Here is a 17,035-nt window from a genome sequence, read left to right as displayed (position 1 = left end):
AATGCTGGTAAGTCAAAACTATTCTGAATATCTCTGTACCTCAGACAGCCATGGTCATCTTTGTATCCACAGGCGTTCTCTCTGTAGTGCCTTACAAATGTAGATAATGCGTGTAAAATTGGGGGGACGTGTTGACATTTGCACAGCTGCTTCCCCAACTTCCAGCAGGGCTAAATAGCTAGAGATGAGCTCCTTGGGCTCTGAACCCACTTAGATGCTGGTGACTGTGAAGACACAGGAATTGCAAGGCCCCCAATGCAAACTGTTGAAGTGGTTTTACTGTGTCTTTACTGTGTCTGGTAGCCAGGTGTAAACAACCCTATTTCTAGTTCTGGACCGAAGGCAGGGTTTTCTCTAAGGACAGAGTCATGGGCTCCGGATCTGGCTGGGTTGGGCTCAGGGGCGCAGGGTGGAGGCTGTTCTCAGCCCAGAGGCACTGCCTGCGGCAGGCTATGGATGAGTGTGTGTTGCGGGGTGGGGGGGGTGGGGGGGCATCAATTCCCCTTTATTACTCCCTTTGGGGCAGAAATGGTAAGCCCTTGGTGGCATCCATAATCCACAGTTCATTACAAAGGGACACATTTCTTTCTCTCTTTTAAATATAGAAACAAGGGGCGCCTGGGTGGCTCAGTGGGTTGGGCCGCTGCCTTCGGCTCAGGCCATGGTCTCGGGGTCCTGGGATCGAGTCCCGCATCGGGCTCTCTGCTCAGCAGGGAGCCTGCTTCCCTCTCTCTCTCTCTGCCTGCCTCTCTACTTGTGATCTCTCTCTGTCAAATAAATAAAAATAAAAAAATAAAAAAAAAAATTTAAATATAGAAACAAACATAAGCAAGCTTGATTTCTAAGTGGTGGGGGGGTGCACGGGTTCTGTATGGTCCTTTCTTTGTTGCAGGAGCTTCTCAAGCACAGTCTTTGATTCACCAGTGAATCTGCCCCAAGGCCCTGGAGCAGTGCGGGATAGGTGCTTATTAAATGTCGCTCAAATAGGAAGGGGCACAGAGACCTGGGCTTGGTGGGACTTAAGAACAGTGGCTAACATCATCCTGTCTCTCGGTCCCATTTGCTCCTCACAGCAGGGCACATCATTTTGTGGGGTAATCAGGGCTTCAGAGACCAACCCATGGAGGGCTCCCCTAAATTTCCCTGCTTTTCATTCTTATTCACTCAGAGTGTGGGGTATGGTGATTTACTTTTTGAATGATTGAGTGAATGAATGAATGTAATCACTCTGGGCTTCACTGTCCTCATCTTAATACCGGAAGTTGAACTCTAGAATATTGCTGAAGAGGAAAAGTGGGAGAGTGAGCATCATTTTTTTCTTTTTCTTGTATCTCTAACCTGAATCTTAGAACCAAAGCAGCTGGCTATAAGAAGGGATAGTACTGAAAAGTTCTCGCTGGTACAGGGGCCAGAGGCCGCCCCCCCCCCCCCCCCCCCCCCCCCCCCCCCCCCGCCAACCGCCGCGGCCATGGTGCCTATAATGAGAAATGAACCCCCCGGGCCATGAGCGGTGGCTCCACTGCCTGCCCCTCCACACCGCGGGGCTAATGATAGAGCTCCGCTGCTTCCCTGTTGGCCACTCCTCTCAGACTCTGCTGTGACACTGATATCGGCATCTGGGGGTGTGGTGAGGCAAAGACACCCCTGTTTTCCCGGCAGGCAGCTAACCGATCCCCCACGTCAGGAGTACTTCCTTCGGGGATCTCAGGCTCCAGCCGCTTGTTACTGGGAACAGGGATATTTTAGATACTGTCGAGCTGAATCAGATGGAATTGGCCCAGCTGCCCTGTGCTGTCGGGGATTCTGCTAGGGACTGCTCATCGGCAGTCCACACCCTTGGTTTTTCCCTCCTGCCCCATGATTCTGGGAGAAAGAAGGTCATTTTATGGTTCCTCATTCAGGACAGGCACAAAGGATCCCCCACCACAAATCCGGTGACTATTTCTATTCAGGCTCATGGTGAATTTTCCCAACCGTCCTAATCCTATAAAAAGCTGCTTGAAAGAATAACACATATCGGTTGAGTCGGCATAGAAACATGGAATGCTTTCAAGTGAAGTGCTGTTAAATGGCACGATGTGGTATTGAATAGTCACTGGGACAGTTGTTCATAGATGTCTGGATTCTTTCCCGAAGATTCTGTGATCACGCAGATATAATTGCCACTCAGCAAGCCTGCCTCCCGTGAGCTCCCTCACAAAAGCTCCAGACACCATTCTGATTCTCTCCAATCCATAGGTTCTGTCAGCTTCCCCCTTTCTGGGGTGTCTCACAGACACGCCCCCCTGCCCTACTTATATGTATCTACCATTTCTCCTCATCAAGGTCAACCTTAATTTTTGATTTCTTTTTTTTCCCAAAGCCTTTCTGTAGCGTCCCCCACCTGGGTGAGCTTGACTTTGTGCAACGAGTTTGTGCTAAGTCATGGCATTTTCCCCCATCTATTTACCTCCCATTGCTAGGTTTTAGTCACACCCATCCTCTCCCTTTTAACCGCATGCCCTTTCTACCTCGGTAGATCGTCAACTGCTTCAGGGAGGAAAAAAAAAAACATGTCCTATACAGTTTTGTGTCCCTAGTACAGAATCATAATACATCTGTCTCTAACACTGATCGAGTGTATGCGTTTTCCCCATTGTACAGACAGGAGCCAGGGTTCCTTTGGTAGGAAATTTGAATGAGGTTATGTAACGGCTGAGCTTCAGTAGGATTTGAACTGGGCTTTTGACTTTAATATTCTTTATCTTTTTTAATTGTTTTAGCTATTAAATCGTATTTATCAGTTGGTGTTATAAGCATGTGGTCAAAACAAAACAAAACACGAAAAAACGAGTCCACGCATTCAGGGTCTCTTTCTGTTATATTGCATGGCACAAGTAACAAGCACGAGTACGTGCTTGTTCTCAGAATGTCCTGTTATTTCCCTTCAAGAAGCCACCTCGGTGTTCCGACTTGTGACTTCTGCTGTTCTGTTAGTGGTTCCATCACAAAATCTTGGGATGACTTTTTACCCTCTTCTTGCTTGGCCCAGCTAATTGGTAGCTCAAGACCAGTTACTACCTCAAAGGGCCTTCAGATGCATACCTGCCTTCTCCCTTGTCCCGCTCCCCCAGATCCGGCCCTCACTCCCCTACGCAGAGGAATGCAGTGTGGCCGCCCTCCCTCGCTCCCTTCATCCTGTTGCGCTTCATCTCAGGGTACTCTAGAAGCCTTTGGAAACCTGCAGGGAGTCCTGCTACCTTCCAGTTGAGTTCTTAGCGCAGGGCATCTTACCTGTTTTTGTTAGGCAGTCCAGTTAGTTTGGGTAGTCTAGGGAAGTCACTGTCACTTGTTAAATAATGGTTTTAAATGCTTAAAATACAGGATTACAAAAGGGAACCGTTGAAATAGCTATCAAGCTATTTTAAAAGCAAATTTTAATATGAAAATCTGTGTGATTTCCTATTATAATTAATAAATAATTCTGTAATGCATATATTAAATGACAAGGGCCCCAGCAGGTGTGGTAAGTACCACCACTTCCTAGTAGTCCTCGAGGCAAGCGATATCTTGGGATCCCCGCAGCTTCTGTGCTGTGATATGAAAATGTCCATCATTTGTTTGGTTGACGAGTCATGGGTCCTTCTACTACGACTGTCTTATCTTCATTTTGTGACCAAAGGAAATGCCAAATGTCAGTCCGACGTTAGTGAACATAAACTGTTAATTCCTTTCCACTTGTGTTTTTGGCCTTAGGTTCATTCCCCCCCCCCCCCCGCCCCGCCTTCCTGAGTCTGAATCTCAAGACTCTGTGAGGTCTGTGATCTCATTCCCGGTCAGCTTGTAAGCTTTGCGTTTTCCCGCTCTCCCTATGTGGGCTCTGCACTGTGCACCATACAGATGGGAGAGAAAACTGGGAGCCCCGGTGTCTAACCTGAGCTCTGCATCTCTGTTCTTCTGTTTGTGTCTGTGCAGGTGGAAGAAGGATGGTGGGAAGGCGTTCTCAATGGAAAGACCGGAATGTTTCCTTCCAACTTCATCAAGGAACTATCGGGGGAGTCGGATGACCTGGGCCTTTCTCAGGATGAGCAGCTCTCCAAGTCAAGTAAGGAAGTCCCCCGTGCAAGGGGGGTGGGGACACCGGCGGGTGCTGCTCCAGCCTCCCTGCTGTTCTGTAGCCCGAGCTGGGGGACGGCGACGGAAGCTCGCGAGTACACTTCTGCTTGGGCTGCCTTCACCCCTCCAGTGTAGTGGGTTACCCTTGTAAAGGTGTGAACTGCACACCTTCACGCGTGCACAGGCGGATGCTGTCCATCTCTCCATAGGTGACCGTCAGCCTTCGTGCCATTTTAATATTCCCCTATGGCTCATATTACTCTTTCCATACCCTTCTCTCACTGCAAGTGGATCATTATTTTTTAAATGAACCATATGAGACTGTATTTCTCAGCATCCTTTGAGGAACTTGGAGGAAAATGGCACACGCACACACACAAAAACCGTTGGTGGTGAGAAGTGCTGTGTTCGGGACGACTGCGTGCCAGTTTCCTTACCAGTTTGACAAGACAGCTGAGAGGCCAGCCCCACCTTGGGTGAGCATGCGTGTCTTTCTGCGATGCTGAGAACGAACTCCAGGTCTTTCTTTCTCCAGGGCCTGAAGCTCTCCTCCCTCCAGCTTCTCTGCTGCCCTTTCCAGCTCATGGAGCAAAAGGTCAGGACCGGGAAACTTTGTTCTCCCAGTCGCTAACCCAACTTCCCACGTGGGCGTCTGTGTATCTCTTGTGCCGTCTTGAGCCGAGGTCATGGCGTGAATGTCGTAAGAGGCTCGACTGTGTCATGGTGGCGCGGCACTCCTTGGGGTTGCAGACCTCCCTTTCTAAGCTCTGTGCTGTCAAAATAATCCTGAAACATCTTTCTTTTCTGTTTGGAAAAATCTGACTAGAGTGGTGTTCCCAAGTTAGTTGTGTCTCTTTTATTTAACCAGTAGTCTGATGGACAGACTCCCAGTTTGGAGGTAAAGCCACTTCTGGAAAAGTGCTCAGATGACCTTCTTCACTTGGTCTCAGCAGCTCAGGCCTGTACAGCCTGCCATACATAGAAACAGCAGCTCTGGCTGGCTGGCTCCCGGGTTTCAGCAGTACCCTTTCCCTCTACTTCCAATGCCGGGGACCCTACCCCTGAACTCCATTCCATCTGAGGGTCTATGGGAGGAAATATGGGAGATGATTTTGGAGCAAGTGAAGTACTCTGGAGCCGCTGCTGCCTTCTCTGGCTTGGGGTGAGGTTATTCTCTGCTCAGATGGCCTGGCTAATGAGTACAGCCGGGAGGGCAGTGAATGTCCTTGACCTTGTGATAATGGGAGTTGCTATAGGTCCTGAACTGCTCATCGATTCTGTTTGTCTTGGTGTCTCCTTTTATACATGGGAATAGTGCCGTACCTTGTAATTGGGTCCTATGATAAGAATACTTCACCTCAGGGGTGTTGTGGATTAAATGGGCTTTCTTGGAGGGAGGACCAAATCAGGTCATCATATCATTATTTCTGTGGGGAAGCGCATTATGAGTTCTAATAGCAGTAATGTATATAAATCATCTCACCCATATGAGGCTGTCCATAAATGGTCACTTTCACTGTTAATCATGATAAACTCTTGGAATATAACCAGTTGGTATGTTGAGGCTGACGTACACTGTTTGGTAACCTGCTCACTGAAGCATTTTGTCTCTGCCTGTGGAAATCACTTTGAGATTCCTTTACCGATGCAGAGAAGGAGATCTGGAGAGGTACGGGACAACCTCTCTGGGAGAACCTTGACTTCTCGGTGTTCTGCCATGTTAGCTATGCTTTCACAGCAGGAGGGGCAAAGAAGTAATGCCTTCTGTATTTTGGAACTATTGAAATAAACTGCTTCCTCTTGCTCTAACTTACTATGGACCTTTGAGCCTGCCTGCCCCCCCTCGGCTCAAAGCGTATGGTGCTGGAATTTCTGGGACAGGAGGTTAGGAGACTGAGTGGAATGGTCTCTCTGGGCACTTAGCCTTCCTTCACATGTTCAGAAGGGGCTGCTTCTCTTGGAAAGGTGTTCCACCAACACTCATTCAGTTAAAAGCCCTCCATTTCAGAACTAGGAGAGCCCCAAAGTTTCAGCAGCTGTGTTAAGTTACCACAGAACCTGTCCCTTATTGAGGGGTTTTGAGGTTCCCGAAGAGGCATTGTCTCCTAACAAAGATGGATGATTCTGAAAAAAACTACATGGCCTTGGCAGTCTTCCTGTATATATGGTTAAGGACAAGAGGGCCCATCTATCTATCTCTCCATCTGTCTACCCATAGCCCCCCTCCCTCCCTTCTCTCCTTCCTTTCTTCCTTCTTTTCTTCTATTCCTCATCCATTCAACCTTTGCTTGAGCCGCTGTTGTTACTGAGACATTCCACAAGACACTGAAGATACACAGTCCCTGCCGTCAGTCAGCTCACATTACAGAAAGAGAGTACACAAACCGGAAGTTCACGAAGGTGCCGCAGGTGCTCCATGAGTGTCTGAGGAAAAAGGTGGAAAGGCCAGTCCTATTGGGTTGTGGGAACAATGGTGGTCACAAAGGACTTCATACAAAAGCAGATGTGATTATAATGTCCCCGGGGCTTGCTGAATAGAAGTAATCCCCTGAAAGAGAAATAGCACTTCTCAGCATTCAGGCTTTTCCGTAGCTATTTACACTCTGATGATACAATGTCTGTCAGGATGGTAGAATGTATAAAATGCAGCCCAGATCACGTACAGAAGTGAGGTATACTGGTAGGATTTGTCTGAACAGAACCTTTGGTTTTAGAATGATTCTGTTTATTCCCTATTTGCAGAGAATGCCATCAGTAGTTTCAGTATGCTTTACTTTAATTTTTTTTTATTTTAAAGGAATTATAGAGTCACAGGAAGTTGAAAAAAAAAACAATAAACCCAGGACTGTACACAGAGATCCCATGAACTGCTCATCCAGTTTTCCCCAAGGATAACATCTTGTATAACTGTAGGAAATACTATTTACTTCTATCATAAAACTGAGAAAGACAAAGGTAGTTCATGCACAAAAGAAATCTAGGTTTTTACACTGGTACGAGCTAAACTGTACTTAATCAAGGTCTTTGTGAGACCAGTCCACTCAGTATTCCTAATGTTTATGCCCTTTTGGTAATTTTTAAAGAGTCTTGTGGCTTCATATAAAAAAAATCCTCTTAATTTAAATGTTACTAGACATCAGGCTGAGTTTTTTAAGACAGGTAAAATCTGTGTCCTGGTACATAAAAAGAAAACTTTGTATACATTGTATCCTTGTATATCTCTTTGTTGTACACACACACACACACACACACACACACACACACATATACACCCCTACATGTGCACATAATCATTTGATATTGGTACTCTTCACATTTCTATTTCCGGCAAGTATTTGAGCATAGTTATTAAATTGAATTTTGTCAACCGATGGATGAATGTAATACAAGAAACCTGGCATTGTATTTCTAAGGAAGTGTGCCCAGACAGCTTGACACATGGCAGGTGTTCAGTAAGCACTTGTTGAATCTTTCTTACTCTAAGGAGGCATTTTGATCTTTGAATGACAGGTGCAAATTCCTTGAAGTTGCTTTTCTTTTACCCTGATGTATTTTTATATATGGCGGTTGGTTATGAAAATCTCTTGAACTTTAGATCTTTGTTCAGGGTAGTCTAATCTGTCAAGGAAAGAATAACAGCAATTGTATTGGTTGAAACGTTGATTTAAACCTTTTACTTCAGATGAGAACATTCATAGCTATGTAGTAGCAGAAACATTTTGCTCCATGTTTGATTTTGAAAACACTATTGTATTTTATACAATTCATGGAATATTAAAGGTACTTCTTCGCAGAGGCTTTTATTGTAGAGAATTTCTAACAAATACACAAGTCGAGAGAATAGTGTAGTGAACTCCTGGTGGTCTCAGCACCCAGCTTCAACATCCATTAGCCTATGGCCACTCCATTGCAATTATACCACGGCTCCGTCCTCCCCCATGTTATTCTAAGGCAAACTCCACATAGCATATAATTTTAGCCATGAATATTTCAATATGTATCAATAAAAGGGGGAGTCTTAAAATCCTTATCACACCAAAAAAAGAATAATGGCAGTTCCTCAGTGTAATTAAATATACAGTCAGTGTTCACTTTCCCCTCATAGTGTTCTATTTTGTTTGAAGTTTTATTAAGTGATCTCTACACCCAACATGGGGCCCGAACTCATGACCCGATCAAGAGTTGGATGCTCTACTGACTGAGCCAGCCAGGCGCCCCATTGTCTTCTATTTTTAATACAGTTTGTTAGTTTGAATGTGCATTCAGAGGGGGTGCATGCATTGTGGCTTGTATCTGATTATAATCAGATGTGTTGCAAGTCTTTCTAAATCTGTAGATTCCCCCATGTCTCCAGTTTCTCTTGTAATTTTTTTTAATTAATTTATTTCTTTGGCGGAGAGAGAGTACAAACAAGGGGAGTGGCAGGTAGTGGGAGAGGGAGAAGCAGACTCCCTGCTAAGAGAGAACCTGACCGGGGGCTCAATCCCAGGACCCTGAGATCATGACCTGAGCCGAAGTCTTAACCAACTGAGCCACCCAGGCGCCCCTCCCTTTTAATATTTTACTGACCAAACTGAGGTCCTTTGTCCATTAATTTCCCACTATCTGTCTTTGCTGATTTCATCTCTTTTATACCCTTGACTCTGTGTTCGTATATATTGATAATCACATCCAGGGGCTCGATTAAATTGAGGTTTGAAATATATATATATATATATATATTCCCTAAAACGTCATAGATGGTGGTGTATCATCTATATGGAGGATCATAATGTCTAGCTGTCTTTCTTTTTGAATGTTAGCAGTCACCGATGATTCTCATCCAGATCTGCTGGGACTTGCAAAATGACACCAACGAGGAATTTTTTTTTAAAAAGAATGCAATGGGCGGGAGGCGCCTGGGTGGCTCAGTGGGTTAAAGCCTCTGCCTTTGGCTCAGGTCATGATCCCAGCCAGGATCCTGGGATCGGGGCTCGACAGGTCATGATTCCAGCCAGGATCCTGGGATCGAGCCCCACATCGGGCTCTCTGCTCAGCATAGAGCCTGCTTCCTCCTCTCTCTCTCTGCCTGCCTCTCTGCCTACTTGTAATCTCTGTCTGTCAAATAAATAAATAAAATCTTAAAAAAAAAAAAAGAATGCAATGGGCTCCCATGTAGCAGACTAAAAAAATTAGGTTTTTAAAAAAGAAAACATCCAAGAGGTTGTAATAATAGTGTAGGCAGAATCTTACATTAGGAATGGAAAGGCATTCAAAGATCTTCCAGCCTGGTTTCAGATAAGAACCCTAAAGTCCAGTGAAACTGAGTCCTGGATGTGCCTTGCTTATGAGTGACGAGGCCACAATTACATGCAGGCTTTTCACACACACTTTGGTATTGCCTTTATTCTGGCCTTCAGTTTACCATTTCACAGAGCATCTGACAAATTTCAAATTTGAGCAGAGTTTAGATTATTTCTGCTTATTATTGCAGATCATTAATTATACTGATATTATATTAAGGTATAATCAGAGAATATCCTGAATGCATAAGATTTATTTGTATCCTGAGGTAAATCCAGATGTTACTGTTTTTCAGACAAATTTTGCTTCACATTTAAGACATAAATGTTTCTTTCATTTCTGACATCTTTTTAAATATTACTGAATATCTCAGATTCTAAAGTAGTTGTTGTAAAACAAAAAAGTATTCCTGTTAGCTTAAAAAAATCAGCTACAGAAACTTTTTCAATTATTCTCCATAATTTTCAGAGGGACAAAATTTGCATTTTCTTTCTATAACCGTTAATAACCAGGAGATTTCAGTTTGAATTGACTTTGTTGTTTTCCTAATTCCTTATCTTGGAATTTTAGATTCTGAAGCTTTAGTGACTTGTCAAGCTACGACAAAGATGGAGATGGCCTTTTAAAACTTGGGGCAAACCACTTTCATGATATAGAAGTATTGTATTTCATTGGTTATAAGATAAAGATTATTTTTTATTTTGTGCATTTTGTTCCTTTTAATATTAGATGGTATTTGTTTTGTATATGATCTTCTATTAGCATTGAAGAGCAATTAGCAAATTGACGAAACAGTTTAAGGCAAAATTAGATGCTTGGATAAGCATATAATTTTCTGTTGGAATTCTAAAATCCTTCCCTTCTAGAGTTTTGCTGCCTTCAGGTATTAGTACTTAATAGTGATAGTAGAGAGTATATCTCTTCCAGTGGAATAAATAGCACTCATATTCATGAACTTTCCAAGTGCCCCTCTTTTGCACTTTAGATAGAATGTGTATGTCCTCACTCACCTGCGGCCCAGGCTCTATTTCCTGTCACTTTGCTGCCAGTGGACCAGGTCTTTGCACCCACGCCTGGCTGTTCAGAGACATCAGAGCTGTGTTCTCCCTCAGTGATCTTCAGACTTGGTCCTGGGGAGGAACACAGAGAGGTGCTGTTGTACTTGGAGGGACTTTATCAAAACACTGATTCTTCTTCCACTTCCTTTTTCTGACACTGAGAGGACCCCCGCAGTTTAGTTTGGGAGGGCCTCGCTTGCCAAACTTCTGCGTTCCTTAGGAATAATGTCACCTTGGTGGCCAAAGTGAAGCAGAATAAAAATTACCCAAATAAAACAAGCTGCTGTTATTTGCTCTTTTTTTTTCTTTTTGTCATCAAAGTTCTCAAGAATCTTTGAAACACTTTGTTGTCTCTCTGGATGATTCTTATGTAGCCAGTGGTTTTGAACATCTCGGTTTTTCCTTTAATTGGAAGGAGCACAGCACATCTGTCAAAAAGGGCAGATTTCAGAACGAGGGTATCCCACCATGCCCGTAGGACGTACTTCAGTTGTCCAGCTGGTCATTCACAGTTCTCTCCATGTCTCTGGAGTGACATGGGCCAGAAGCTAACTTGGGTTTTCCATTTCCCTAAAGAACGTTCTAAGAAGTGAGACAGGTTGCTCCCTCCCTCTCAGTTCCTCTGTAAACGTAGCCTGCCTTTCCCTCCTCAGACTTACTCTGAGTGAGCTGTATGACGGGCCTCTAGTTTGATAGTTAGCTCATAAGCCATAAGAGAACTTGTTTGTTGGGTAATGTAGAGTAATGCATTTATTAATTGAGTTTGCCTTTAGCAGACCATTTTGCCTGCCCATGGTATTCTCTGTAAGGGGTGTGTGTGTGTGTGTGTGTGTGTGTGTGTGTGTGTGTACTCAAACTAGGACAGTGTGTGTTTATTTTCTGTACTTACAATTCCCAAGAAATTTGGGCTTTCGCTGTGTGTCCAGTCCTATGCTCTTGATAACCTCTACTTGTAGCAACAAAATAGAGATAATTTGACATTTGACAGTGGGTGAGTCCTATGTCCTCATGCTTAAGTACAGTCTCACGACTGATAAGGCACAAGCTCAATTAAGGTGTTTCAAGAAATAGGGTTTTCTGCTGTCCACATTGATAAGAAGAAAACCCCTTACATCTACGTGGACCGTAGTGGTTTCAGTACTCATTGATGAAAACCGCCCCCCAGGATATTAGTACCTTTTCTTGCTGAAAGGTACAAAGGGCAAAATCTTTAAAGAGAATTCTGTGCCTTGTCAAGAATCTTGGGGTCATGTATGGTCAGGTATATCATTTTGTATTATATAGGGCCCTAAGGGTAGAAGATAAAAGATAATGGGCCTAAATCTATATTACACACGGGTCATACTCTCCAAAGAGGAGTTTGCCCTGTACAATTGAGTTCCTTAAGGAATCCAATTAATTGATGTCCTCTGGTTAATTGAGGTTTTCCTTTTCTTGAGTTAAAATGTGGAAATGGCTTCCAGGTTTAAATTGGGCATAATCTACATGCCATTTAGTTGCAGAGGCAAGCCCCTCTTCTGGGTGCTCATTGCCATCGTGGTTGCGTGGGGACTTGGGGCTCATTCTATAACATTCTTAAATTCTGCCTAACGGTCTCTAATTAATTTGCCGATAAAACTCTTACAGCGGATTCATTGAAGGCAAGTTCAGTTAAAGACTCTCCCTCTTCCTTCTTTTGCCATCATTTGCTCCCCCTTCCCTCCTCTTGTTTTTCTCTCCCCTTCTCTTCTCTCATTCACTGTCAGGAAAGACTACCTTTGAAGGGACAATTCTGTACCGAGCTGCACCGGGAAAGACGGAGGGCCACAGACGCTATTACAGTGAGTGACCTTAACGGCAGGAGGCAATTGTAAAGTTACCATCCGGTACTTGTGGTTTTTGACACGGCCGCACTTTCCTGAGCTGCTCATGCTTCTGCCAAGTGTCTGTGTGAATTTCCGATCCAAGGACATGGACTTATTTCCCCGAATAAGTGCTGTCTCCTTGGTGCGTGCTACGGGAGCATCCTCATCACCAGCCCTGGCGCTTTCTTGTTTGCTTTGTGCCTCTGCCATGTGTGTGACATGCGTGCATGAACCATGCGTGCGGAGAAGGGGCCGGTGGCATTTGTCATGGCATACGTCCTTGTACCGGTATCTCTGGGCCTCTGGGGTGGCGTAAGATGGCTTCCCGTGGAGACGTCAACCCCTCCTGGTTACTGCTTTTCCTGAGTGGCTCATGAGAAGCCAATAAACCATTTCTTCCTTGTGTTGTTCAAAGAAATAAGAATGTGGCATGAAAGCCCATGCCAGCAATGGCATTCTGCTCTGCTCGTTCTGCTAGTCACCGCGCGACAGACTTCTTTTGGCAGGACCCACGTATAGCCTTTTGTGTTGTGAGATAAAGCTACCAAAAGTTGAGGGGGAAGGACATGCATGAGATTAATGAACGAGTTTCATGAAGCTCTTAGAATGGTTCCTGCCACTGAATAGCACTAGGCACGTGAGTTCTAAATTTCAAATCAACAAAAATGGCTCACAGATCGAATTGATCCGTGCTGGAATATTATGGTAAATTACACACAAGTGTAATTTATGATGTCATTTGGCCAGCCATGGAACGGAGAAAACTTGAGGCTTTGTTCTTTTGTCACCTGGAAGGCAAAGCCTCCTCCGTGGTGTGCAGATACACGTAGGCACGCACCCTGTGTCCGCAGAAGTAGTGGAAGAGGAGGTTCAGATGTGAACGCCAGAGCCATGCTTCTCACACCGTCTGAGCTGAAGCTTGTTTTTATTTCCGTCCCCCCCCATGGACGGAGAGCTGGTCTTGCTGTACGTGACTTTACTACACATGCCATGTGCCGTCTGCACCTCACCACGGGCGTTTGGCAGACCAGGACTGGTCTGTCCCCTGGTCACCTAGACGAGTCCCCTGGCCACCCGTCTGAAGTCATACCGGTGCCCACCGCTCTAAGCGTTTCCAAGCGTGCACGCTTTTGTACCAGTCACAACCCCTTCATGACCTGGCCCCAAACGACAGACGACGCTCTGCGCTGTACTGCCTGTGGGTGTCACCTAGCATTCTGAGCATGACATGGGGACAGTTTACGGGAAAGCGTGTGTGATGCGCACCAGTAGCTAAGAGCTGCAGCACGCAATCGACATGAAATGTACCTTTCCTTCCCTCCAAAGGGAAGGAAGTAGATTTTGAGTTATTTCACCAACCCAGATATTCAGCTATATAATTTGCATACTTAAAAGTGATAGAAGCAGGCTGCCAGAATGTCTGGAAGAAAAATCCGCGGCGTGTTTCCTTCCCAGTCCATGCTTATGCGACTGAATGACCGCCCCCTCTCCCCGTGTAGCGCGAAGAGCATTTCTCACAGTGATTAACAGAAAGTCATTAAGAGGACCCCGGAAGGCAGCAAATCCCTGAAACCAGAAGCTCGATGAAATCCGAATGGCAGTGGTTGAAAACAGTATGGTTCTGACTAATGAGGAATGATAGAGGACTCCTTCAAATTCCTCTCTCTGAAGAACTGACACACACTTGGCCCTAATCCATTTGTCCTGCCTCCTTCTGCTGCTGCTGCTGCTACTGGTGGTGGTGGTGGGGAGGGCAGGACGGTGATGGTTTCTTTCCACTAACTCTTTCTTTATTCCACCCTCAAATGGTTCTTTCCAACCCTGAAAAGAATATACAAGGCATTTACCACATAGAAAGAATCCATACGGCAAAATGAGAACATGTTAAAGGGGAAATGACACAATATTTAGACTCCAAAATTTTATCTCCAGCAGGGATATTTCCAAAAACAATGAACAAATAAACACACAAAGGGATAGCTAATCCAGGGGGCTTCTCCATGTTTGCACACTCAAATCCAGTCCTAGGAATTGCAGCCGACCCCACTGCTGCAGGCCTCCCCTCGTTGCTCTGCCCTCCGTTCTTCCTCACAAATGCAGTTCTTTAGTTAGTTAAAATGTACACCGGGGAATCTTCCTCCTCCCCCCTTCCTTTTTGGCCTATAAATGCCATTTTATTGAAAACAGCAGCAGCAACAAACACAGCCGTTATTTTAATTTTAAGGATTTGATTTTGAAACTTGTTAGCAATTTATAATGACCTTTTGATATTTTATCTGTTTTCATTTAACAGTTCCTTCCTGCCCTGAGACTTCTTTATTTGAATGACTTCGACATTTTTTAACATTTTATGTGAGCAATTATTTGGCGTATTGTTCTTATGTACTAGGAACCCACCTTCCGGATAGAAGGGTAGTGCACGATTGGCTAATACGGAACAAAATTTGGTGATGTGATTTCATCGAGGACATCGTTGTCATCAGGGGATATGCAGTAAATGTTCAGGAGCTATACTACTACACATCTAGAGGCTTTAGAGACAGATTGAATGGCAAACTAGTTTTCCCTAAGATATCCTTTGAATCCTGCCCTTCGATGGCCTAATGCACTGACTTTCAAAGTAAGAGTGTATACCCGGAAATTAACTAGAAACAAATAGGCTCTTCCTTTTAGGAACATGATTGTGGGCAGAGCCTGGGGAAAAAAGAATCTGGGAGGTAAGTGTTCATGCTGTCTTACTGATAACTATTTGATGACTTCCAACACATGCCACAAGAAGTCAAAGGAAGGATGTCATGTCCCCAGTATTCTTCTTTGGAAAGGGATTCACCTTTGGGAAATGATGGCATTGAAGGAGGAAAGAAGAGCTGGACTCCGAGAACAGCTTCTTTTCCCTCTTTAACAAACATAATCATCTCGCCAGTGAAAGCGTCTCAGTGTCAAGTTTGGTTTAATGCTTTTCTAGAGAAAAATGTCTGCATGCATTTATTCCTTGTGAAGCCATCCAAAGAGATTTAATTCTTTGGCAGTCATAATTTTGTGTGGTTTCTTTAATTGCTAATTTGTTTAAATGGCTTTTAGCTTTACAGTTTCCCTTTAGGAAATGTTACTTTCATTGCTAATTGCTAATTGCCATGAGTCATAGAAATTGGAGGTACAGTATGTGGTACGGGCGGGGTGGGGAAGCGAGGACAGGGTGGGAAGGGTTGTTGCCGCACACAGAGTGTGGCAAAACAAGTTTGTATCAGAATCAGGCTCCGGTTGAAGAGTGGTGAAATGTCACACTTACACAGAGATCTGCTTTGCAATTAGATTTTTTTTTAAAGAATTTTGACTCACTTCTTTAAATTAAAGGCTGGCGGTGGGGAAATCAAATAAAACTCAAAGTCACCCAAACACAATGTATTCAACACATGAAGTAGAAAGCCCCAGTGCAGGTTGCCCTGTGCCCAGTAACACTTTTAGAGGTGGTTCCTGGCTGGCTGTGAGGCGCTTCACGGCTATGGCTGATTTCTGAGCTCTTTCTCTCCCCGTCCCCACTCTTGACAGGTTTAAGGGAAACCACAGGCTCCGAGAGTGACGGGGGTGACTCAAGCAGTACCAAATCCGAAGGTGCCAACGGGACAGTCGCAACTGCAGCAATCCAGCCGAAGAAAGTTAAGGGAGTGGGCTTTGGAGATATATTCAAAGACAAACCAATAAAACTAAGACCAAGGTCGATTGAAGTAGAGAATGACTTTCTACCGGTGGAGAAGGTAGGTTTGACAGTTTCTGTTTTATTTCAACACAGTGTGGAGTACCCTAAAGTCCTTTGTGGGGCATCTGAGACCTCTTGTGCCACTTCTGGGGTGTCAGCATCCTCACAGGCTAGCTTTTGCCTTCTCCCCTTTGAGGCTCTCCTTCTGTGTTTCTGGAAAGGCTCATGCTCTAGTTTGTGCCTACTCTTCTTACTGACCTCTCCGTGGAATGCGTCTCGGTATGACTTTTCAAATGGTCCTGCACTTCTCCATTCTCCTCCACCACAACACCCCCCCCCCCCAAAAGGCCCTCATGCCTGGACCCAGCTAAACACATGACCGTGACATTTTCGAGCACAGACTGATCTATTACTTCTCCTTGTTCGTTTCTTTAGTGCTTCGTGCCTGGGTGTGTTGACTGGTTCTGCACTAGACCAAAGGAGTTGTGTGGGTTTTTTCTCTAGGAGTTAGGTGGGAATGATTTCTAGACCGCTGAAAGGAAGTCTCCCGCGTGTGTGTAGGATGGAGATGGACCGTGCTGTGACTCCCTGCGTCGCTACCATCAGGAAGCTGGCTGCTTTCTTCTACCTCTCTGGTTCTGGGTTGTGAGAGGCAGACAGTGTGTTGCTGCTGAGTACACGGTTGCTACAGCAACACACCCAGAGCCATCAAGCTTGTGGCTGTCAGTGACATCTACTGTGGTATACTTCTGAGCACCATAGCTTCACTTAGGACTTGCGAAATACTGTGGAATTTTCCAGATTGTAATAAGCTACACTCATGCTGTGCTTAAGGAATGTTTGTTAATTTGATTTAGTGCCGAAACTTTTGCTTTGATGTTTGCGCCAGTAGGCTCAGAGGATGGGGCATTGGCAGCATCTCTAATGCAGGTTTATCAGTGGCTTTTACATATTTTTCATTTTTCAGGTGAGATGAATTTTTGAAAAGTTGCATCACCTTCCACAGCTGTAGAACTTCTAGCTGCCTCTTTCCCCCAGCCCCCAGCAACCTTGCCTGG

At 44.8% G+C, this 17,035-nt stretch overlaps 1 protein-coding gene across 7 annotated transcripts in view; it reads left to right on the top strand.

Annotated features, from left to right (window-relative positions):
• SH3KBP1 (SH3 domain containing kinase binding protein 1) overlaps nt 1-17,035 on the top strand; it is a 341,474-nt gene that overhangs the window by 186,909 nt on the left and 137,530 nt on the right. For 3 of the 7 annotated variants that reach the window (XM_045995813.1, XM_045995814.1, XM_045995811.1), the window contains exons 5-8: nt 3,955-4,084; nt 4,631-4,690; nt 12,182-12,256; nt 15,830-16,035. In XM_045995813.1, the coding sequence (XP_045851769.1) occupies nt 3,955-4,084; nt 4,631-4,690; nt 12,182-12,256; nt 15,830-16,035 (471 nt within the window). The remainder of the gene's footprint in view (nt 1-3,954; nt 4,085-4,630; nt 4,691-12,181; nt 12,257-15,829; nt 16,036-17,035) is intronic. The other 4 variants (XM_045995818.1, XM_045995812.1, XM_045995819.1 and 1 more) reach the window with 2 other exon arrangements.

The sequence above is a fragment of the Meles meles genome, chromosome X (assembly GCF_922984935.1).
Source record: "Meles meles chromosome X, mMelMel3.1 paternal haplotype, whole genome shotgun sequence".
NCBI classification, from domain to species: Eukaryota; Metazoa; Chordata; class Mammalia; order Carnivora; family Mustelidae; genus Meles; species Meles meles.
This window is presented reverse-complemented; position numbering and strand designations above follow the sequence as displayed.